This window comes from Babylonia areolata, chromosome 1, assembly GCF_041734735.1.
Source record: "Babylonia areolata isolate BAREFJ2019XMU chromosome 1, ASM4173473v1, whole genome shotgun sequence".
NCBI classification, from domain to species: Eukaryota; Metazoa; Mollusca; class Gastropoda; order Neogastropoda; family Buccinidae; genus Babylonia; species Babylonia areolata.
Genome location: NC_134876.1, coordinates 18951269 through 18976544, shown reverse-complemented (window position 1 = coordinate 18976544; position 25276 = coordinate 18951269). Strand labels below are relative to the sequence as shown.

Sequence of the window (25276 nt, the reverse complement as noted above, 5' to 3'; positions counted from 1 at the left end):
TCCGCCTCCCTCTTCCCCTCTCGCTTTTATCCTTCCCTGCCTCCTTCTTCATGCCTCTTATCCCTGGTCCCAAGAATGGATTTTTTTTTTTCAAAGGAAAATACATTCGGTGTTTAGGTTTTCCCTCAGTCGTTGTCTTCGTCTGTCTGTGTCTGTGTGTCTGTCTGTGTCAGTAGTGTCTTTTTCCTTCTCCCAGTCACTCTAACAAGATCCCTCACTGTCTTTCTCGTACACGCGTACACTTAAAAGTGAGTACACTCGCGCACGCATACACATATTCTATCCCGCCCACCGAGATGTATATTATATATGTCTGTGGTGCCGCCCCTCCCCCACAGAGTCCTTTGGGATCAACCTGCTTCGGAAGGGACGTGTGGGAGAAACAAACAAAAAGGGAGATGATGGGGATGGCTTTTATTTAAGTGTGTTGTGTGTGGTGTCGGCTGAAGACGGTCGCCAGTCATGCATGTAACGAGTGCTGGCATGACAGTGGCTGGAAGTGTGGGTGTGGTACTATTGAGCTCGATGTTGTGGACCCACGGAACCTGGGGAAACAGGGGTTAAAATGAAGTACGAGCTATTTGATTCCATGGAGTGGATCTGTAGGGAGAAGTACAGAGTGATGATGGAGGATTGTTTGTTTTGGGAAGGCTTCGTTAGGATCAGTGATGTATGATTCTTGAATTCTGCGTGCATATTAAATTTTGTTCTCTGTCCCTGTCTCTGTCTCTGTCTGTCTCTCTCTCTCTCTGTGCGCGCGCGGGCGCGCGCGCACATGTGTGTTTGTGTGTGTGTACTAAACAGAGAGGGAGTGTGTGTGTGTGTGAGAGAGAGAGAGAGAGAGAGAGAGAGAGAGAGAGCACGTGTGTCTTGTTTTCAAAGGATTCATCCACTTCTAGAGATGAATAACAAGGTTAGAAACCAGACCAACCCCCCACCCCCACCCCAAATCCCAGGGTGCTGGGAGAGGTGCAGAATTAAAGCAGCAGAAGTTTCCCTAATTCTGCCCGGGGCAGTTGTAGGCTGTATGTAAACTTGTTCTTGGGTTCGTATTTGTTTCCAGAGCGCCTCTTGATCCCTGTTGTTGTTAGCCAGCCCCAAATGTCTTGCATTTCCCAACTGCATCGGCACGTGTGATGGGGCTAACTGGGTTTTGTTCTGAATCTCCCGCCCCTTCTCACCATTTTCTTTCCTTCTCGTTTGTTTTTTGTCTCCTTGCATAATCTTTGCCTCTCTCTGACTCTTGAGAAGCGACTTTCAGCTTCCTCTGCAGCTGTGCCAGTTAACCTTGAAACGACTGCTGACATAATGGAAGGAGGTGTTGTTGTTGTTGTTGTTTTTTATCGACATGTCGTCATATGGTTCTCTTGGGAGTTGTAGAAACAGGGTATCAGGGGAAGGATGAACAATCTGATTTGATGGATTTGATTAGGGAGAAGGACAGATGGTGGAGGGTTGTGTGTTGATAGGAAGGCAGTGTTAAAATCAGTGATATAGTTATGATTCTGAGTCCTGCATGTCTGTGTTCTCTGTTTGTCTCTGCGTATCTGTTTGTGTGTGTGCATGTGTGTGTGTGTGTGTGTGTGTGTGTGTGTGTGTGTGTTATACACATGCACTCGTGAACGTTCACATGTGTATGTTAGAGAGAGAGAGAGAGAGAGAGAGAGAGAGAGAGATAGAGCATGTCGGCTGTGTTTTCAAAGGATCCACCCACTTCAAGAAATGGGTAACATGGAAACCAGACAAAAATACATACACAGGGTGCCTGGAGAGGGGTAGAATGAAGCAGCAGAAGTTTCCCTTCCTGCACTGGAAAAAGCAGAATCAAGTTTACAGATCGTTTCTTTTGCCGCCTCGTACGCTGACAGCATGGTGACGCTAGTTTCTGTGTACACTGGAACACAAAGTACACTGACTGAGGGCAGGAACCCAGTTTGGCAAGAAAAGCTCTGGTGGCACTGATAAATGATTTGAATTAGCAGCAGTCTTCTTCTGTTGTTAACTTTGCTACTCTATCCAGCGGCACCAAAATCAGGCTGCAAAACACGAGTGGTTCCTGCAAACCTAGCTAATTGTGCCTGGGGCAGCGGTAGGCTGTATGTACACTACTCTTGGGTTCGTGATTGTTTACAAGGCGCTGCTTGATCCGTGTTGTTGTTAGCCAGCCCCAAATGTCTTGCGTTACCCAACTGAACGTCTGATTGAGGCAACTGGATTTTGTTCTAAATCTCCCGCCCCCTCTCACCTCTTTTTCCTGTTCTTACTCGTTTGTTTTCTGCCTCCTTGCACAATTATTGTCTCTCTCTGACTCTTTGAGAAGCAAGTGTCAGCTTCCTCTGCAGCTGCGCCACGTAACCTTGAAACAACTGCTGACATTATGGAAGGAGGTTGTGGTGTTTTTTTAGGCATGTCGTCATATGGTTCCCTCGGGAGCTGAAGGAACCGGGTATCAGGGGAAGGATCAACAATCTGATTTGATGGATTTAATTAGGGAGGAGGACAGATGGTGGAGGGTTGTGTGTTGATAGGAAGGCAGTGTTAAAATCAGTGATATAGTTATGATTCTGAGTTCTGCATATGTGTGTTCTCTGTTTGTCTCAGTGTATGTGTGCGTGTGTGTGTGTGTGTGTGTGTGTACACATGCACGCATGAACCTCCACACGCGTATGTTAGAGAGAGAGAGAGACAGCATGTCAGGCTTGTTTTCAAAGGATCCACCCACTTCAAGAAATGGGTAACATGGAAACCAGATTTACACACACATACACAGGGCCCTACAAGAGGGGTAGAATGAAGCATCAGAAGTTTCCCTTCTTGCACTGGAAAAAGCAGAATCAAGTTTACAGATCGTTTCTTTTACCGCCTCGTACGCTGACAGCATGGTGACGCTAGTTTCTGTGTACAGTGGAACACAAAGTACACTGACTGAGGGCAGGAACCCAGTTTGGCAAGAAAAGCTCTGGTGGCACTGATAAATGATTTGAATTAGCAGCAGTCTTCTTCTGTTTTTAACTTTGCTACTCTATCCAGCGGCACCAAAATTAGGCTGCAAAACACGAGTGGTTCCTGCAGACCTCGCTAATTGTGCCTGGGGCAGCGGTAGGCTGCATGTACACTATTCTTGGGTTCGTGATTGTTTACAAGGCGCTGCTTGATCCGTGTTGTTGTCAGCCAGCCCCAAATGTCTTGTGTTACCCAACTGCATCGGCACGTGTGATGGGGCTAACTGGGTTTTGTTCTAAATCTCCCGCCCCCTCTCACCACCTCCTCCTTTCCTTCTCGTTTGTTTACTGCCTCCTTGCATGGTTATTGCCTCTCTCTGACTCTTGAGAAGCGAGTTTCAGCTTCCTCTGCAGCAGCGCCAGTGGAACTTGAAATGACTGTTGGCATTATGGAAGAAGGTAGTGGTGGTTTTAGGTAAGTCCTCCCATGGTTCTTTCTGGAGCTCTGGAAACGGGGTATCCGGTGAAGAAAGAACAATTTGACGGAGTGGGTTAGATAAGGAAAGTGAAGAAGTCAGTGAAAGGACGATACTGGGTATTGACTGTAAATCTGGGTTGAATTCAGTTTTCCAGTCATGGTTATTTGATTTCCTGTTTGCCTCTGTCTCTGTTTATGTCTATCAGTCACCAGGTGTGTGTGTGTGTGTGTGTGTGTGTGTGTGTGTGTGTGTGTGTGAATGCATACGTAACGTGTGTGAGACTTTGAGAGAGAGAGAGAGATGCAGGTTAGTTTCATTTTCAAAGGATCACCACTGTTCAAGAGATGATTAATAAGACTACAAACTGGACAAAACAGCGGGGTAAAAACCACTGGAAGTGGAGAACAGAAAAAATAAAATGCGGAAATTCTCCTTCCTAATAGTGAAAAAGTAGAATTAGGGTGTAACAACTCCGCTGTTTATTTACTCTCATCAGACGGGAGAAATAGTTTGCTAGTAATATGGGCTTTTGCTAGTAATGTGGGCTTTTGAGGCAAGGTGAAGTTTCGGCAGTTAGTTTGACGCAGCATCTTTCTTACTCAGGTCAGTAAAATCCTCGATGTTTAACTTTAAACATCTCATCCACTGACTGATCTTGTGGGTGAATAAGCGACCTCTTTATTTAGTATTACCAGTGGGGCTTTTAACATATATTGATCCAAGTAATATTTTCTGATTTTTGTCAAGATTGAGTATTCGTAGAATTGAAAATTACATGCTAGAAACGGAAGAATTCCATCAGAAACAGCCCACGTTCCCGGTATTTCACTCTTTTTTTTTCTTCAAACACATCCAGATCAAATTGTGTGTGTGTGTGTGTGTGTACGTGCGTGTGCGCGCGCGCCAGATAATCCATTTCTTTTTCCCTTCTTTTCTTCTTCTTTTTAATTCCTTTGTTGGGTTAAGTGCATATCACAAGTGAGTCTTGAAGGCTTTGCATCTCTTGTTTTTATATACACTGGAACAAGCACATTGAGGGAAGGAACCGAGTTGGACAACTGGTGTGATTGATAAATGGTTTGAATCAACAACTGTATGGTCTCCTTAGATGATTTGAATTAGCAACTGTAGGGTCTCCTTAATAAATGATATGAATTAACAAATGTATGGTCTCCTTAAATGATTTGAATTAGCATCTGTAGGGTCTCCTTAATAAATGATTTGAATTAGCAACTGTAAGGTCTCCTTGTTAAATGGCTTGAATTAGCAACTGTAGCGTCTCCTTAAAAAATCAAGTGCCCTCTCAGTAAGAAATAGGTTGTAAAAAAAAAAAAACTCGAGTGGTTGCCACGTTCTTCTCTGGTACTGCGGACAGCTGCAGACCACGTGTAGTTTTCCGTGGTACATATTTCCAAGTTTCTGCTTGATCCCTGCAGTTAGCCAGCCTCCAATTGCTTGCATTGCCCAACAACTGCACCAGCACGTTTTCGTGGGGGAAGCTACCGGAAGTACGGTGACACGTGTGGGGGAAGCAATGGTAAGAGGCTTTCTTTCTATGATTTATCTCCGCCCCCTTTTACATTTTCCTCCTTACTCGTTCATTTGCTTTTCTTCCTCTTTACATGTTACTTCTGGGTTGCACCAGAAGGAGTTGCAGCGTCCTCTGCAGCTGCTTGGATTATCTACGGTTTAAAAGATATGTGAGTTTTTTTCTGTGCACTCTTCTGTGTGCCTGTGTCTGTCATGTGTTTCTTGTCGCCTCTTGCTCCAGATCAGAGATGACGGGTGGGTGGAAACGGAAACAGATCTCATGACCTGTTGAAACAAGGGTCACGGCCACTGAGCTGAATAGGACTGCTGTTGAGCTCAGTGGTCACAGCGGTCATTGGAGGAGATTGAACATTTTCGATAAGGAGAAGACCAGTGATGGAGAATTGCGTGTTTGATTCAGTGATATGTGACTTGGACTTTCGTTAATTCGTTCTGTTTCTCTGGTTCTTTCTGCCTCTCTCTGTCTCAGATTATGTTCTCAGTATCTCTGTCTTGTGCGTGCATGCGTGTGTTGCAAGAGTTTAACGACCTATTGGCTGACGCCCATTAGTCAAGTTGTTCGGGGCTTGGAGAGAGAGAGAGAGAGAGAGAGAGAGAGAGAGAGCATGTCACTTGATCCACCCTCTCAAGAGATGGGAAACAGCAATCAACGTTAGAAGAGTCACGGGAATTTCCCTTTACTCCCAAAGATGGAACAGTCGACTCCAGTTTACAAACATGCTTCTTCACCGGCTTGTATACTCTGCTTGGTTTGGGTGTTCACCGGAAGACAAACAAGCACGTCGGTAGGGGCCCGGAACTGACCTTGGTCACAAACATCCCAGCTCTGGTGGCACTGATAAATGATTTGCCTCAGCAGCTGGAGACTTTCTCTATTCTTCGTTTTCTTTTCATGAAACTCGCGCCCGGCACTGGAGTGGAACAAGACTTTTGGCGGTAAAACACGAGAGGTTCCCAGAGAGCGTTGGTGGGTTTAACCTCCGTGATATAATGGTACCTGGGGCAGGTGCAGGCTGCATGTAAACTATTCCTGGGTTCTTATTTGCTTCCGAGACGCCGCTTGATCCCTGTTGATAGCCAGTCCCCAGTGTCTTGCATGACTCAACCAAAGAGCCTGAACCTCTCTCTAAAGGCTCTTTGACTCGACTGCATCGGCACAAGCGGTGGAAGCGATTGGAAGAGCTTTTCTTTGCAGTTCCGCGTCCCCTTTCACCCCCTCGTTCATTGCAGGTTTTCTTCTTTCATGTTACCCGTATAGTCCATGAGAGAGTTTCAGCTTCCTCTGCAGCTGCTAGGATTCTGTACAATGTGAAAGGAACGTGAGTTGTGTTGTTTGTGTGCTCTCCACTCTTTGTCTGTGTCTGTTTCTCGTTTTCGTCGCCTCCTTCTTCAGAGGAGAGATGATGGGTGGGGAAACAGAAAGAGAGAAGGGGGGTTGTCTTTGTGAGTGGGTTGTGCACGTTGCGAGCCGAAGACAGCTCCAGTCAGCCATGTAACGACTGGTGGCATTGTGGGGGCTGGAGGTGTCAGTCTTCAGAGGGTTCTGTCACAACCTGGGGATATAGTCTAGTAATTCTGTGAGAAAAAGTGGCCGAACCTCAAAATAATTGCAAGAAAACGTTTTTTTGGCTCTACGTGTTCAGAATTTTTCGCTCTATCACCCGTAAAAAATCGAAGATAATCGAACGTCAGATAAGATCAGGAAAATTAAATAAAGAAAAATAAATAGGCTGAGATGGAAGAAAAAGCACACCATACTTTTTTGCTGCCGCAGCTTGTCATTCGCGCCTTGTCAAGTCGGGCTCTGCGGGCAGGCCTGGTTCCTCCCCGCGCTTTCTCACTCCGTGCAGTGAAACCTGTTTCGTACTTCCCTGACCGTAGTGAATGTTTTACGTTGATTTGTTAGCAATTAGTGATTCCGGAATAATAAAACTTACTTATAACTGTCAATTGAATCAGTTACTGAACTGTTATAACAGTTATCTTGTTCCTAATTTGCATCTAGACAGACAACACGAAAGTGGCGTTGAAGAAAGGTTCACATGTTGCCTTCGCAAAATGTGGTGTTGAAGTATGGTGAACCATGCGCTTAAAAAATATTTTACTGAAGAAATTACAATATTCAAATTTCTTAAGTAATTGTATGTAAAATTGAAACGGACGGTCATCAAGGCACTTGTGTGATCTGAAGTGACGAGAAGCCATTGTCTGGGTTCTAAAAACATTGATTTATTTTGTTTGTTTGTTTGTTTTTCTTCTATTTATGTATCTATCAATTTACTTATTCATCTATTTGTTTTATTTTTTGTTTCTTAGTTACACATTTATCATTCAGTTTATTTTTGTTTATTCATTTATTTATCTAATTATGAACTGTCTTGTTTGTTTCATTTTATCTATTATTATTATCTTCTGTCGTGGGGGTATTTCAAACAACTGTATGTGTGTGTGTGTGTGTGTGTGTGTGTGTGTGTGTGTGTGTGTGTGTGTGTGTGTGTGTGTTTGTGTGTGTGTAAGAAAGAGAGAGAGCGAGAGAGAGAGAGAGAGAGAGGCAAAACATTATTTTGAATTTGAAAGCAAAATATCACCAAATGTGGATATACACACACTCACACACATGCGCGCGCAATATGTGTCATTCATGTAGATGTTTTGTCCACTGTGACCTGGAAACGTAGAATTCATACATGAGATGTTGTCTGTTCTAATGGATTCATTTAGGTCAGATTTATATATATATATATATATATATATATATATAAATCCAATTGATATAATCCTATGTTTGATCGTGACCTGGTCTCCATTTGACCTTAAGCTGGTCCTCTTTTCAGCAGTAATAAGTACAGTATCAAAAGAAATCAAACCATACAAGAAGAACATCGATCCTGACAGTCTGTGCAAATTGTTAACGTGAAAGGCAATGTATAAACAGAGCGACTTATTCACACATAGCTGTCTTTATGCGTCTTAAGGTTGCATTTTTAAAATATACACTTACATTTTGCAGACATTCTTCACCAATAAATATAGATGCAAGTCTGGGGAAAAAAACCCCAACATATTGCGATTATTTTGGGATTAGACCACTTTTTATCATAGAATTACTGGACTAATTCATAATAATGTCCATCCTCACAAAGGCTTCCCTCTCAGTGTTGTTCTTCAGCGGTTATCACCTGTGCTGAGTTCGAATAATGTATTCCATGACACTCTCCACATGCTAGCGAGCAGTCAAAACCTTGTTTTTCTGCAGGTACACCTTTTTGTCACAGTCACACTCGCAATCACAGCGGATAATGCACAGAAGCTTGGGAGGAGCAGGAGGCAAGTGTGCTGTGCAAGGCGGCACCATCTGGTTGTCAACAATCTTCCAGCCCCATTGTCCCGGCACAAGTGTGTCATTTCCAGTCCACTGTTGGACTTGCAGATATGTCCTCAAACTGTGGTATTTGGTAGCAGAGGACGTTGTTGGCAGAGTGTGAACTTGTATGAATGTTGTCCCAGACGCTACCTTTGAACAGAACATCATGTATCTAATCTTGTCAAGGGTGGACGCTGTCTTCCTATCATACAAAGACAACAGCATCTGCTCAGCAGCAGCAACAATCTCATCTTTCTCTAAGTTCTTCAGGAATGTCTCTGCCAGTTCACAAAGTCGTTCTGAGCTCAGAAATTTCTGGAAACCTGTCCGTTTGCCAGTTCCAAAAGCTCGGGACGTTGTGTCACAACCTATGGCTGCATGGATGACAGGCAAGATATGACATAAGCTGCTAAGTGAACTCTGAAACTGCTTGATGTTCCAGCACCTGAACGGCTTTCTGCTTTTCTTGAGAAAGACTTCCTCTGAATCACTATTGAAATGGCAGACCAAAAGGACTAAAAGATCTGTGTCATCGTCAACAACCACTGTCTCTTTGCCTTCTGCACTTTCCTGAACCTCAGCAACAATCATGCAGTCAGCATCTCCTTCAGAACAGATTGTATTGCAACCACGAGGCAGCTGTGGGGTGTTGTTTTAGCTCCTCCTTCTTTGCATCCAACTTGTCAGAAATTGTGGAGATAAGATGCGTTTGCCCTCCATGAGAGAAATTATACAAAGCCAGTCCATGATCAAGATCTTCATCTGACATTGGTTCGGTGAAGTCCGTGTGATCAGTAGCATTTGATTTGAAAGTGTCAATTGAATTTTGAAGTTCATTTTGAACTTGTTGATCCACTTATTCCAAATGAAGGTGTTCTGGAACAAGATCTAGGTTCTGTGTAGTTGGCAGCTTGACTCCACATGCTTTAGCAGTCACGAGTGCGTTTAAGCAAAGAGTCCACTAAAATGTCCCCTTCCTGCTCGTGTCACTGCTTTTCCTTGCGTCATGTGCATGACGGTGTTTGGAGAGAAGGGCAATTCCAGAACCTTTAACCTCTTGCAACCCACTGCCCTCCATCAACCGTCCAATGCAGCCTCAGAAGCTCATTTCAGCATGGAAAGCACCAAGGCGCAGCACCATCGACTTCATATAACTGGCAGGAGACTCATTAGCAAGATGTCAGTGGCTTTCCACCAGAGTGGTTGATCCAGAGTCAGGACAGGTGTTGAGTTGTGTCGTGTGGCCTGTTTTGTGATGAAATGTATGGTAGAGTAGAGACAGGCCATGTCACTTGGACTGAGATCGATTATGGGCAGGAAGCCAGAGATGCCACTGTGACTGCCCATGTGAACAGCTTGCATCATACCTGACCAACCAGGCCTCTCTCTCTTCTGTTGCAACGTTCTGTTTATACACAGATATGCATCGTGCGTTAAAATCACACTGACTAGCTTTTCTGTACGCTATCAGTTGAAATTCGTTTGTTTTCTGGCATATACATTTATGTAATACCTTGTTTTCTTATTGCCTTTCCTCAAGTTCTTTTTTTCATAAAATTGGGGTAGTACGTAAGAAAAGTCTTCCTGTGCTTGTTCTTTTCCTTCAGTAAACAAGATTCCTTCTGTTAGTTCTCTCTCTCTCTCTCTCTCTCTCTCTCTCTCTCTCTCTCTCTCTCTCTCTCTCTCTCTCTCTTCTTTTCTTCTTCTTCTTCTTCTCAATTCCGTCCCTCTCCTTCCTAAACCCTCCCTCGCCCTTCTGCCTTCCTAGCACGCGCGCGCGCGCGCGCACACACACACACACACACACACACACACACACACACACACACACACACACACTTTCACAGTCAGTAGTTAAATGGAGATAAACAACAACCAAACAAAAAAACACAAAACAAACAAACAAAAGAAAACAATAAAAGCTAAGCCTTGAAGACAGTGCTTAAGGAAATAAACAAACGAATACATATGAAATAAATACTGATGGGAACGAAAGCCCACAAACTTACTATAAAAAATGTTATTATCACCTTTGCAGCCCTTTTCCGATAGTACAGAAAATGTTTTGTCAACACTGCATGGGTGTTTGCAAACCACACATGTGTCTTGATATTAGTCCATTTCCATTTTGCAAAGAAATCTCAAAAAAGAAAATCTTTAAATTTTCAGCGAAAGAAACTTTATTAAGCGCATGGTTTACCATACTCTGACTTCACACACGCGAACACGGGCGAACCTGTCTACCCCTATGCCACTGCCATGCAGTCTGTGCTAGCACACTTTAAGATCATGATAACTGTGATTATATTTTAGTAACAGTCTAATTTGACTGTTTTAAGTACACTTGCTTTCTCGGAAGCATTACTTAAAAATGAAGCAATGTAAAATCATGTATGATATTCAGTACGCTCAACAGAGAAGCATAAGATACAGTGGTAGGCAGATTCAGCTGCGCGGACGAAATGCCGGAGAAGCGTAGTACTTAACAGGCCCATCCCCGTTGTGGCATCCTTGACAAGGTGTCAGTGACGTGACCCAGTTGAGAGTTTCAGACTCAAATATGGTGTTCCGTTCGCGCCATCTCCTTGTGTTTATTTTTCTTTATTTAATTTTCCTGCTCTTATCTGACATTCGATTTTCTTCGATTTTTTACAGGTGATAGTGTGAAAAATCCTGAATACATAGAGCCAAAAAAACCTTTTCTTGCAATTTTTTTGAGGTATTTTCGTAATTTTCTTAGACTAATAAGGCCAGAGGTGAAAACGAACGATCTGGTGCAAGGGGGTCACTGAGATGTAAACAACGTTATATAGTATGCAGGTCAATGGACGGCTCACATCAGGTGGAGCTACAAGGGGGCCAGTGGTGGAGGGTTGCAATTTGTCTGTTTTTCGGAAAGTTGGTGATGTGAAATCTTAAGTTTTGTGTGAAATCGTTATATCTGTGGTTGTCTCTGTCTCCGTCTGTTTCCGTCTCTGTCTGTGTCCATCAGTGTTAGGTGTGTTGTGTGGTGGTGGTGGTGTATGTGTGTGTTTGTTTGTGTGTTTGTTTGTGTGTGTGTGTGTGTGTATCACTATGTGTGTGCGTGCGTGTGTGTGCATGCATGTGTTACAGAGAGAGAGAGAGAGGGCGACTATGTAAATTCAGTTATTAAAGGAATCACTCTTTGGAAGAGATGAGTAACAAGATTGCACACCAGACAAAACAGCACGGAGGACGCTGGAAGAGGGAACTAATTAAGTTGCGGAAGTTCCCCTCTCCGAGCTTCACTTGAAAAAGCGGAATCCAGTTTACAGGAACACCTCTTCACTAGCAGGTATTCTGACTACATGAACATGGTGCATGCTTTCCGAGTGCACCGGAACACAAATATCGACATTGACAGAATGCTGGAACCGACCTTGGCAGTAGACATCCCATCTCTGCTGGCATTGATAAATGATTTGACTTCGTAGCTGGAACGTCCTCTCCTTTCTTTTCTCTTTTCTTCTTTTCTTTTCTTTTCAACCTAGGTACCATCTTGAGTGGCACAAGACCTGGGTTGTAAAACACGAGTGGTATTCACGAACCTCTCGGATGGTACTCTGGACAGCTGCAGGCCGGATGTAAGATATTCCGAGGTACATGTTTGCTTCCAGGGCGCTGTCTGATCCCTGGTGTTTAACCCCCCCCCCCCCCCCCCCCCCCGCTCCCCCAACACACAATCTTGCATTATCCAACTGCGTCGGTGCGTTTCCATGGGGAAGCCAAAATAATTGGAGGTGGTTAGACGAATGACGGGCGGAAACGGTTCGAAGGGGCGTTTCTTCCGAACCTCCTACCCCGTCTCATCTCCTCCTTCTCCTTACTTGGGGTTCATTGCTTTGCCTACCTCCTCATGTGTTACCTCACTGGCCCACGAGAAGTATGTTTCAGCTTTTGTTGTAGTTGTTTGGATTCTCCACAAAATGAAAGGAATGATAGGAATGTTAGGTCTTGGTGTGCTTTGCACTCATTGTCTGTATCAGTTCCTCACTTGTTTACAATGTGCTATTGTTAAGTTACTTGTGCTTCTCAGTATGTGTCTATATCTGTTTCTTTTTTCCGAGCTCTTTGTTTTGTTTTGTGTTTGCTTTAAACACGCACTTTAGACAATACTGCCGATTACTCACGGATTAGGATTACAATGCCAGGAAGAGCATGGAGATGTGCTTTTCTAACATTACGTCAACACGACCAGAACGACAACACCCGACTCTGAGCGGTGAGATGACTGATTTTTTTGTTTTGGTCATCCGAGGTTCGAACAGACACCCAGCTGTCTGAGTCCTGCAGGCAGACCTGGCAGGTTCGCTGCACATATTCTGACAGTTATTGGAAAGGGTGGGGAATGCGTAACTTCCAAAGCACGCGACCTTAGTACCGGCGTTATGTTCGGCGGTCTTTTATCACCCAACTGTTGCCCATGCTGGGGCCATTAACGCTGGTCACGTCCGCACGAACACGACATTTATGAGTCCGGAAGGGATCGTGACTTGGTCAGTGGCCTTGCCCGCCGTCAGGGCTGGCACAGGAACAGCAAACGTGTCCCTCCTGATACCGGAGCTGGCAGGGGAACACGATTGTCATTAGTTGTAAGAGGAGACAGCTGGGCGAATGGAGGTTGACAGAGATACTACTATGGTCACAGGCATAGAAATTCATAGAGAGCTGTAACTGCCGGCTGTACAGAAACACCGGAAGCAGGACAACATGCGGATCTCGATTTAATTTGAAGAGTTGTTGTATCCCGTGTTTCAGATGGAAAGACGTGTGTTTAGCCACTGTGGTGGGATTCCTTTTGGTTCTTTATTGAGACTGAAAGCCATGTTGTCACACACACACACACACACACACACACACACACAGAGGGAGAGAGAGAGGAGGGGGGGCGGGTTAGGACGATTTATGTCACACTGTTTGCATTTCAGATTACTGTTGCTACAGTTGCTGTTTTTGTTGTTGCTGCTGCTCCTTCCCTCAGTACTGCTGCTGCTGCTTTTAAATTTTAAAAAATTCTATTAAAAGGCAACTGTTGTTATTGTTGTTTGATGACGATAGTCTTCACTGTTGGAGTTTGCAAGCAAAAACGAAGGCTTGAGAGTCTCGCCCGGCCCCTGGCCTCCTCCGTGGTTTTCAATCTCTCAAAGTGCCCCCTGTGGGATAGTGTCTGTCCACAAGACAGACAGGGCAGCGGAAGCACGGACAGGGGAAGCGGATGTTTCCAGAGAAGGTGGAGGGTACGGTCTCTGACGTTACTGAATTATTCACCAGGTGCCTTCCCAGTCCCTGCACCAGAGGCCGTGAAGTCATCTGTTAAATTGGGGCGGCTTCCTTGGTGGAGCATTAACAGGGAACGTACACCGCTATTCCATTGCCTTCAGAGAGAAGCAGTAATGGGGATGGGGGTGAGTAGAGATAGAGAGGGAGGGAGAGAGAAAGAAATAGGGAGAGAGAGAGAGTTAATATGGGGTAGGAGCTAGTCATTACTTGTTAAAATCACGGTTCTTCGTCGATGGCAACTCCTAGTCCCCTCATCTAAATGGCGATGATGTTATTACAACGATGCTTATAATGATGATGTTTTCATTCTTCTTTGTCATTTCTCTGTTGTTAGTTGTTGATGATGTCAGTGATAGAAAAGTTCAGCGTGTTTACCTAATGTTTAATGGTGTGTTTTCAGCCAGTTTGATTGTCTTCCCCTGTCTTTCTGTTGCTGTTGTTTTTCATCTGTTTTTGCTTCCCTTCCCGAGGCCGTTCTCCTTCCCTCTCTTCCCTTCCGCCTCCCCTTTCCTCAACCATTCATCTTAAACGGGGTTTCCTGCACTTAGTTTCAGTGTCAGTTAGTCATGATTTGAATTATTGGGAGGGAGGGGGAGAGAGAGAGAGAGAGAGAGATTGGGAACACTGTTATAAAGAGAGAGCTTGAGCGAGGTTTCTGCGCGCCCGCCCGGCGCGCTCTGTTTGGACAGGGACTAGATTCATCTCTCTCCTCGAAACATCATATCAACTCACTCGATTATTAATTCATGAACATAAACAGTGGATGGTGACATCGCCGTTTCAGTTTCAGTTTCAGTAGCTCAAGGAGGCGTCACTGCATTCGGACAAATCCATATACGCTACACCACATCTGCCAAGCAGATGCCTGATCAGCAGCGTAACCCAACGCATCACCGTGTGTTGTGTCAGAAAGCACAGACGGATGTAACAGCAGTCGATGGGGACAGACAGCGGTCAGGACACAGCAGTCACACGTCGTTGATGCCGCGCTGTTGCAGACCGCTGTTGCAGGCGCAGACTAGATACCATGACTTCGTTAATAAAGCAGGTCAGCCAGCTAATTAGCTGACTTTCAAGCTAACTGGCGATCCCAAGTGGCTAAAACGGCGAGGTAATGGACTGACTAATAAGCTGATGGGGACGGCTGGAGTTGATAATTGTGACTGATAGCAGTCACTGTCTGCCAGAGAGACAGGGTTTGATGGACTGGTGTTGTGAACTGCTGGTTATGGAGGTGGCGTGAAGTGATTCGTTGTCAGTTGGAACCGTGACACCACCAGAGGGGCCGGGGGTAATCGTTGCCAAGCGGGTTTTTCTTCTTTTTTTCTTTTTCTTTTTCTTCTCATTTCTGTTTCTCTTTTTTCTTTTAAAGCGACGAATAACGTGCTTGGTTGTCACCAGCTCTGGACCTCAGCGTGGCTTGGAAAGGAACGCGACACATTCCATCTCGATGCATTGACATCACAAACACGCGCGCAAGCTCGCATGCATTTATATACGCATGCGCGCGCGCGCACACGCACGCACACACACACACACACACACACACACACACACACACACACACACACACACACACAGAGAATTACAAACACACACACACACACACGCACACAGAGTCCATACTTTACTACCATATTTAGTACTTGTTAGCGTGCTGATTTACGTATTGCTTATTTGTCTTCCTTCATCATTTCTGCCATCACTTCCTTCCTTCATTCCTTTCTTCCTTTCACTGATTCCTTCTTTTCAATGCACTGCAACTGACGTTGTGGCTTATTGTCCTCCATACAGTACAATGTATTAAACTGCATACAGTACAGTGCAGAACAGTGCATTGCAATGTAATACAATACAATGCAGAACAGTGCATTGCAATACAGTACGATACAATACAATGCAACTGTGATGCAGTACAGTACAGTACAGTACAGTACAGTGCAATGTAATGCAATTCAATGTTCTGCGATACAGCACAATATAGTGCAGTACAGTACAATGCAATACAGCACGGTACATAACAGGAATGATGATGTGTCTGGTCTTGGCAGACAGGCCACATCAAAGCTGTGGTATGAACACTGGGTAAAATGTGGAAAAGAGGGGATGGAAGGGAAGGGAGGGTGGGTGGGAGACTCCTCGTTACTGATGTGTGTGTGTGTGTGTGTGTGTGTGCTTGGCTTCGGTTGATTAAAGCTCACAGCACGGCAGCTTAAAAATCCGTTTCGTTTGTGGATTGAAAAAAAAGTTTTTCTTAAAGAAGACGGATAAGGTACTATGATGTAGATTAACTCACTGTGTGTGTGTGTGTGTTTGTGTGTGTGCGCGCGCGCGCGTGCGTGCGTGTGTGTGTGTGTGTGTGTGTGTGGCGCACGAGTGCGTGTTCGTGCGTGCATGTGTGTGTGTGCGTGCGTGCGTGCGTGTGTGTATATGTGTGTGCGGGCGTACATTTGTATATGTGTGTACATGTGTTCGTGTGTATGTATGGGTCTGTGTGTGTTCGTGCCAATCCGGGTGTGTTTGGATGTATTGGAATGATTGAGAAGTACGGTAAGGATTACAAAGGGGACAAGTGATACCGAGATTCCCCCCCCCCTCTCTCTCTCTCTCTCACACACACACACACACATACACATACACACACACGCACACAGCATATTTTGTATAATTGATAATATTCATAGATAGTTGATAGTCATATTTTTGTCTTTTATTTAAATCGAATATCACTTTTTGTACGTGTGATGGGGAGGTGGGGGTTGGGGGGTGGGGGAGCAACAACAACAACAACAAAACAAAACAACAACTTGCTACTTGGAATTTGCTCGCACTTGCCCAGCTCGCTTTGGTTGTTGTTGTTGTTGTTGTTGTTTGGGTAACAAGTTTCCGCCACAGCACTAAAACCAGTTCCTTGAACAAGCAGTCAGGGTGAATGGCAGCACAACGGTACCTAACTAATCTCCTCCTTGATCTGGCTGTGTGCTGCCAGAAATGGCCAGCTATTTATTTCACTGTCTGCTACTGGATAAACAAACCAAAAAAAAAAAAAAAAAAAAAAAAAAAGAAAAAACAAACAAACCCCAAACAAAAGCTCTCGGGGCTGGGGTTCGATTCTCTGCCCCCCCCCCCCCCCCCCCCCCCCCTGAAGGGAGTTGTTGCTTAAAAACCAGCCTGACACGAGTACCTGTTCTGAGTTTTATTCCCCAGGGGAACTGGCTGGCTGTGTGTGGCTGCTGGGAGCCAGAACCTGACTGGAAGCGGGTGTGTTATGTGGGCAGTCAGTCAGTTTACCTGTCTGGCCCGACTGAAAGTAAACCCCGGCATTGCCGGTCTGTGCTAGATTATTAATACAGAGGAGAAAAGGATCGTCTTCTTGTCGAGCTTTGGTGGTGTGGTTGGCGTTGTGTCGGTCAGTATGAACTTCCGGTTGCGTTGACGCAGTTTGTGTGTGTGTGTGTGTGTGTGTGTGTGTGTGTGTGTGTGTGTGTGTGTGTGTGTGTGTTTCTTTACCAGATTTCAGTTGCTGTTTTCCAACTCTTCCTCCCCCAACTCCTCCTCCATCTTCTTCTTCTTCTTCTCTTTCTGTTGTTGTTGTTATTATTATTATTATTATTATTATTATTGCTATTGTTATTATTTTTATTTTGAGTTTTGTGGCTTTATGAGAATATGAGAACAAGATAAGACACACAGAGAGAAAAAAAAATTGCCAACTGCCTGAAGAAGAATGCTGGTGACGTTGACTATGATGATGACGGTGGTGGTAACAGACAGACAGACAGACAGACAGAAGTAAAGCAAGAAAATTCTTGTCGATATCGTAGAACAGATAGGAAACCGTGTGTGGAAACAACAGCTTACCATTCATGGGCGACAGGTGGGTGAGGGGAGAGAGAGAGAGAGAGAGAGAGAGAGAAGAGGACGTTGACAACTATCCTCTCCTCAACCATGTCTAGGGACCGTGCAAGGGCCCAGCGCTGGCCAGCAAGCTCGAAAACAGCAGAGAACTGATCTGTTGCTCAAACAGACGAGCAGTGCTGGTGTGATAGATTTTTTTTGTGCTTGTTTTTTTTTGTTAACGATTTACAACTTGGGGTATTATCGGTGAAGATAACTGGGTAGCAGAGTGTTTTTGTGTGAGGTGGTTTTTTTTAATTTTTTTATTATTTTTTTTTAAAAATAAATAATGAGTGTTTCGTTCAGTTTTTATTTTCTATTGACACCCATTGGGTGGAAAGATCCCTCTGTCTGTCTGCCTACCTGCTCCCCTCCCCCCTCTCTCTTTCCTCTTCCCCCGCCCCCTCCTGTGTGTTAATCGCATGTGTGTGGCTGTGCGCGAGCAAACATGCGAATCAGTGTGTGTGTGTGTGTGTGTGTGTGTGTGTGTGTGTGTGTGTGTGTGTGTATGCACATGACTGTCTGTTTGTGTGCGTGTCTGCATGCGATCGTGGGGGCGTGTGTTCCCCACTATGAGCTATTCAGAAAATTAAGCGGCTTTTATTTCATTTAATTTTATTTTTTTCGTTTTTTTGTTGTTGTTTTTTCCGAGAGCAGAATCACGTCAGATGACGAGTGGTTGATGTCATTACTCGCCATTGAGAGATGACAAATAGCTGTCATTACACCTCGTTTAAAAAGCCCAAGACGATGCTGGCAAGGACTGGAAGCATCTGGACCTGATGCTGGCTTTGGATCTGTGTAGATGATGATGGTTCTGAAATATGGGAGCGTGGGGGTTGGGAGGGGGTGGGGTGGGGGTGGGGGGGTCCTATACCTTTTTGATATTTCTTGTTAATTTGTTTACTTGTATTACGTTTCTCTACCTCTTCCTTCTTCTTGAGGTGTTTCTTCATCATCACTAACACTTTTCCTGAGTTCGATTGGGTAACACGTGGATTGTCTTTCTCTTTGTTACAGCACTGAGCAAAGAGGACACCATACATGAGGGTGACGAGGACAGGTCTTTGGTAAGTATAATTATATGGACTCGTGTGTGTGTGTGTGTGTGTGTGTGTGTGTGTGTGTGTGTGTGTGTGTGTGTGTGTGTGTGTGTAATGCGCGTGCGCGCGCACACATTTGTTGTTCTTCAGTTATTTATGATTACATATTGGTCAAGTTTGGTCAATAGTGCATGAAGGGGGTGGGTAAAGGACTGTACAGACCAGTGTGTATTTTATCTCATGACGATAATGATCGAGGGAGTAAACTGAAAGTTAGGCTTCTGTTCCACGGCTCTATGAGATCTGTGGCAGAATTCACCAATTTCGGCTGCCTGTGTTGGGGGGGAGAAAGGGCGGAGGTTATTCCCAAGTCTCCCGCGTCAGCTCATGTGCAGACTTTCAAATGCCTGAACCCTCCTCCAAGTGTAGATGAACGCACAAGAACAAATATACGCACCTCAAAGGTCCCGTGATTCCTATCAGCGTGCGGAAGGTTATCGATACACCAACACGCCCAGCATCAGTGCTCCCGTGCCAGAAAACGGAGTGCGGTTGCCTAAATGCCAGGTTGAAAGGAGGAGACTCAGTGGGAGAATAAAAAAGGGCCCTCTCGTCGAAACGACTGAAGGCGGGATCACAGCCCAGGAAGAAAGAAGTGTTTGGCATCCTCTGATCTTCTTTTCGAGGAGGGAAGTGGTGGGGGCAGCCCAAGCAGAAGTGCGAAACGAAGGACATGGCTGTCGGATGATGACTGTGTGATGATGATGATGATGATGACTGTGTGATGATGATGTTGATGATGATAATAATGAAGATGGTGAACTGTATGCTTTGCACAAACTTCTCATTAACCAGTCTACACATCTTGGCATGTCATGCGTGCAGCCCATTCAATGTGACTACGTACAGGTCGGTGTGTGGGGAAAACATGAGAAGGAAGAGGGGAGTGGGGGTGCAGTATGGGTGCTTCTCGCTTTTTTTTTTCTTTCTTGCTTGCATTATTTCTTTCTTTCTTAGATTTTGTTGTTGTTGTTGAAATATTGCACTGTCAACCCCGACTGTCAGTCTGTGCTTCTCTGTTTGTATATGTGTCCGTCTGCGTCTCTCTGTTTCTATCTCTAAACACTCAAATACGCAAATTCGTGTTAAAAGCCAGAGAATGACTCTACTCACCCTCGTTTTGTTTCTCTCTTTCTCTCTCTCTCTCTCTCCCCCCCCCCCCTCTCTCTCTCTCTCCCTGTGTGTCTCTGTCTGTCTCGTCTGGAGAGAGAAACAGAGAGAGAGAGAGAGAGCGCATCTGTTATCTTTCACAAGCTTCACACATAACAGTTTTCATCTTCCCTCCGCTTCCTCCTGTCTTCCCCCCCCCCCCCCCCCTCACCCTCCCTGCAAGCCCCCCTTCCTGTCTGGTTCCTGCATCTGCACTCATCACCTCATCACCTCACCTGTCTCCGTGCTTCTCTCTGACTGTTGTTCACCTGATCTGACAAGGGAGGAGATGGTCATGGAACTGACTGACGTTGATCCAATCCACGTGAAGCCGTCAGCACCAGAGAGGGTATAACAATGCGTGTGGTGGAGTTTACCATCCTTGCCCCGTCAGGTACCGTGAGAACGCAAGCAGTAACTGGCTAGCTTACCCGGGTGGAGTGCGTGTGTTCTCGCCCCCCCCCCCACCCCCCGCCCTCCCCAACCACCCCGTCACCCCCTCCCCACCTTGATTCAGGGTATAGGAGTTGATAAGCCGGGCGCGTTCCTTTTGTTCTCTGAAGTAGAAGCTAGATCTTCTGTTGATGACCCGAGGCTAGTCGTGATAGATGAAGACTTCTTACCTTTCTGACGGTTCCTGGGGTTCATTGCTGGAAGTCGTACTCCTTGATCGACACGTGAATCTCTCTCTTCCCCCCCCCCCCCCCCCCCCCCCCCCCCGGGTCATCTCTCTGGATTGTAGTCTCTTGTCTATGTCTGTCTGTCTGTTTTATTCTTTATCTCTGAGCGCACGGGCATACGGCCATACTCACTTGAGGACCTCTGTTCCGATTTCTTCCATCATTCCCGTGCATGCATGACTGATGCCTGTCGTGTGTGGTGATTTGTGTAAAAGTCTTGAGCGCTAGCAGATTGATAAGTATTGTCATTGGATCGACGCGGTAGCAGTCTCCACTCTGGTGAGGCTTTCACTTTGTATCAGTCAGCTATCTGTTCATGAGTGTATCTTCATTGATCCAATACGGAGATTAGGTTGTGCATTCACAGGACTCGTGCTTTACATCCCATGCGGTGTAGAGAAATGGCAAAATCCCAAAATAAAAGTGGATAAGACTGCAACCTCTGACACACACACACACACACACACACACACACACACACACACACACACACACAAACAACAACAACATATCCACATATAACCGTGTTACTCATTGTCAAACACCACCTCAGGGATGACCTAAAAAGTTAATCAGCACGAAATGTAAGATCATTGAAATGAGTCACGCAGTGCGACATAAATGAATGAAGCTAAATTCTGGGGATGCGGTACGTCAAGGGCATACTTCAAAAGTCTAACAAAACTAGTCCTAAGAGAATGTCAAGTATCACTGCACTGGGATGGCCCCGCTACAAAGTAACAATTGTCGCCAACTGAGTCAGCGATGCACTGCCAGAACAGCCACAAAAGAATGTAAAGTACTACTACACTAGTTTGGCAGAATAGTTAAGACGCTCAGCTGCCAGTATAGAGAGTCCGCTAGGGTGTGGGTTCGAATCCCGCTCTCGCCCTTTCTACCAAGTTTGACTGGAAAATCAAACTGAACATCCACCCCCGAAAACGTAGTATGGCTGCCTACATGGCGGGGGTAAAAACGGGCATACACACAAAAGCCCACTCGGGTACATACGAGTGAACGTGGGAGTTGCAGCCCACAAAGGCAGAAGAAACTGAGTGTCTGGTCATTATGGGATGAGACGATAAACCGAGGTCCCGTGTGCAGCACGCACTTGCCGCACTGAAAAAGAACCCATGGCAACTAGAGTGTTGTCTTCTGGCAAAATCCTTTAGAGGAAACCCACTCTGATAGGTACACAAATATGTAAGCAGACACTCAAGGCCTGACAAAGCGCGTTGGGTTATGCTGCTGGTCAGGTATCTGCCTAGCAGATGTGGTGTAGCGTAATATGGATTTGTCCGAACGCAGTGACGCCTCATTGAGAAACTGAAACTGAAACTAGCATGAACCCCGACTTAGTGATTGTCGCCAGCTTAAGGTGAGTGACGAACTGCGTATATTATTGAATCAGAACAGTCACCTCTGAAGTGACTCAGCAGCAGTGCAGGGCCTCCTCGGGTGGCCTAATGGCGTCATGAAACCGTGGACTTGAGACACAAGGAGCCTGTGTATGGCTGTGTGTAGGGGGCCCGAGATGAGCGTCGTGGGGGGTTGTGACGTTCAAAACAAAAGGTGAAGAAAATGGGACAACAGGGAAAATCGTGATTTTTTTCAGTTTTTCTTTATTAAAGTTAGCTAGCTATGTGTTGAATAGTCCAGTTGGTTGTTTATTGTAGGTCCCCACATGAACCTCTTTTCAAATAATAATCTACAGAAGTAGTGCATACAATATTTGATTATTGATTTTTTTTTCTTCCTAATCCCGCTTCACACACCCCCTTACAATACTATGTTTTTTCTGTCCAATCACTGACACTCACCCTCTCTCCATTTTAGATTTTGTACTCTTTCTTTTCCACATTCTGTTCTCTCTCTCTCTCTCTCTCTCTCCCCCTCTCTCTGTGTCTGTCTGTCTGTCTCTTCCTTTCTTAGTCCCCTCCCCCTTGCCCCCCCACCCCCACCCCCTCCCCTCCACCTCAACCTCCCCCCCCCCTTTTCATTCGATTATACAGAAATGTCGATTTCTAATTAATAATAACAATCATCATTATGATAGAAATGATAATAATCCAAATGATAATAATAATATCATTTATTTTCAGTCTAATATCATCGCCTTAGATGAACAGACTGTAAATAAATAAACGAACGAATCTTTATCACAGCCTGGCCAAATACATGGAAATGGGAGTAGCAGTTGGCGTTTTTTATGGTGTGTTATTTTGTGGAGAGGGGGTTGGCTGTACCTCCACTCCACACTCGCATACATCCTCTCCTTGCAGTTGAACACAAGAGAACTCGTTGGCTTTTCCACACACAATGGCAAATAACTGTGAACCCACAGTTGAGGAGTAGGGGAGAGGTGACCATCGTCATGAACACCGTTGCACGCATCTCGCACTCACACACACGGCAGGGACAGAGTGAGACCTTGAGGGATGATGATCTTGAAAACAAGCACACAGCACAGACTGTATTGTTGGGGTTGGGGTTGCGCCAGGTGTTCGAGGGGCTGCTGGTAATGAATCATCATCTCTCCCCCACCACCCTCCCAGTGATGAGAAAGAGGAGGGTAAGGGGAAAGAGAAGGTGGGCGAGGGGGGGGGGGGGGGGGGCGCGGACGCTGAGAACATCCCAACGGCCTCCTCAGCCTGTCTTCCCCACTCTCCCCCCCCCCCCTCAGTCCTCTTCCCTGTGGTGTCTGAGTGCTGACCATTAATCACCCCCCCCCCCCGGCTTCCCCCTCCTCCCTCCCCCACCCCCCACACAAACACACTTCCTCATCCTCCAGTGGGGTGACAGAGTGCACTGAACTCTCTCCTCACACCCCTCTTTCTATTCGTTCCCCCTGGCTGCAGAAGAATACGCACGTCCGTGCGCATGTATACATAGTCATACATAGTACGAACGTCAGTCGTGTCCGACTGTGACCCATCAGGAACAGCAGAGGGGGCAACTGCTGTCCCGACTATCTGGGTTAGAAATTGTTTATGGTGGATGCAGTCTTGCCCAAGTTACATCCACAGTCAGTCGGCCAAGAGGGTTTTTTTTAGGACAGTCGGCGTTGGGATGGTTCCCAAAGGCTAACTAGCCCTCAAGGCTGCAGCAAGCACGAGGGGCCAGTGCAGTCATGCCTCCTAATTTGAGAGTCACAGTCCTTTACAAAAAACAACAACAAAACAAAACAAAAAAACACACACAAAAAAAAAAACTAAGCTGTAAATGACTTCCCGGAGAAACCATTGATCATACAGCTCTCACCTTGCTGTTGGCCCAAAATAATGTAAACTTGTGTCAGTCTATGGTTATAAGCTGAGCGTTGGGCATATACGAGCATACATACAAATATAATGATTTATGCGTCCACAAACTCACAGACAGACAGACAGAAACACACACACACACACACACACACACACACACACACACACACACACACACTGCAAGAGTGGGAAGGAAGGCTGGAACAGAGAGGTATTGGGGGAAGTGCGGAGGGGGGAGGTGGCGGTTGCGCGTGCGTTCTGGGGAGATGGGGGAGGAGAGTCGCGGAGGTGGGGAAGGGGTGGGGTGGGGTGGGGGGATTGAAAGCGAGACAAAGAGACAAAGACAAGCGGATGGGCGGCTGATGTGACAGACAGACATAGACAGATTAGGATATCTCACACACACACACACACACACACACACACACACACACACACACACACATTGCAACACAAAACTCAATGCAACACATACACATAACACACGCGCACACACGCGCGCGATACAACACCACACACACACACACACACACACACACACTCACTCACTCACTCACTCAATCACTCACTCACTCGCACTGGGCGTGGGCTAATGAATGAAAAAGCACAACTCTGTAACCGCTTAACCCATCCTTTAGTAGCCTCTTCCTTTTTTTTTTTCTTTTTTTTTTATTACGCTTTTTTTTCTCACTGAGGTTAAAAATACATTTGATTCAGCTTGGTCTGGGAAAATGGTGTTTATGAGTTGGACGCCCCAAAATGTTGCCGCCATAGGTCTGAGGGACAGAGCAGTCATTGTTCAACAGAGGAGTGCATGTGCACTGTGCGTGTGTGGGTGTGTTGTGTGAGAGGTTGTTTGCCAGCAGTTGGGAAGTTCCCAACCAGTCAGAATCAGAATTTTATTCAGTAAGGCCAAAGCCCCATTTGAAGGGGTTGTGAACTATAATAAGTACACCACATTTTGCAACAAAAAGAAATCGCAAAATATAAATATATTGCAAATGTTATCTCCCATATGCACACACACTCGTGTTATCAGGAAATTGGAAAAAAACACAAAAAAACAAACCAAAACAAAAAAACAACTCCAAAAACAAAACAACACAAACAAACAAACAAAAAACAACCGACATACGTACACACACACACACACACACACACACACACACATATATATATATATATATATATATATATATATATATGTGTGTGTGAGTGTGTGTGTGTGTGTGTGTGTGTGTGTGCACATACACTCGCTGTATACAGGAACCCATATACACTGAAATAATCACAACCATAGGTATACACATGCATACACATGCACACATAAACATACATATATGTATTCAAGATACAGCAATTTCTCTTATTTTAGATGCTTCGTATATGTAATTAGCAAGATTTCGAATTGTGCGTTCATTTCTAGAAGCCAAAACTGAGATGATTAACTCGAAAAGAGAAGTCAGAACTCAGAGAGAGAGAGAGATAACGATAACGATAACGATTTTTTTTTATTCAAATAAATGCCAAAGCCCCTTACTGAAGGG

The 25276-nt window shown here is 45.3% G+C and overlaps 1 protein-coding gene across 2 annotated transcripts in view; it reads left to right on the top strand.

The window, feature by feature from the left end:
• Positions 1–25276, top strand: part of LOC143280418 (cyclin-dependent kinase 14-like) — a 169873-nt gene that overhangs the window by 95640 nt on the left and 48957 nt on the right. For both annotated transcript variants that reach the window (XM_076585058.1, XM_076585067.1), the window contains exon 3: positions 18555–18604. In XM_076585058.1, the coding sequence (XP_076441173.1) occupies positions 18555–18604 (50 nt within the window). The remainder of the gene's footprint in view (positions 1–18554; positions 18605–25276) is intronic.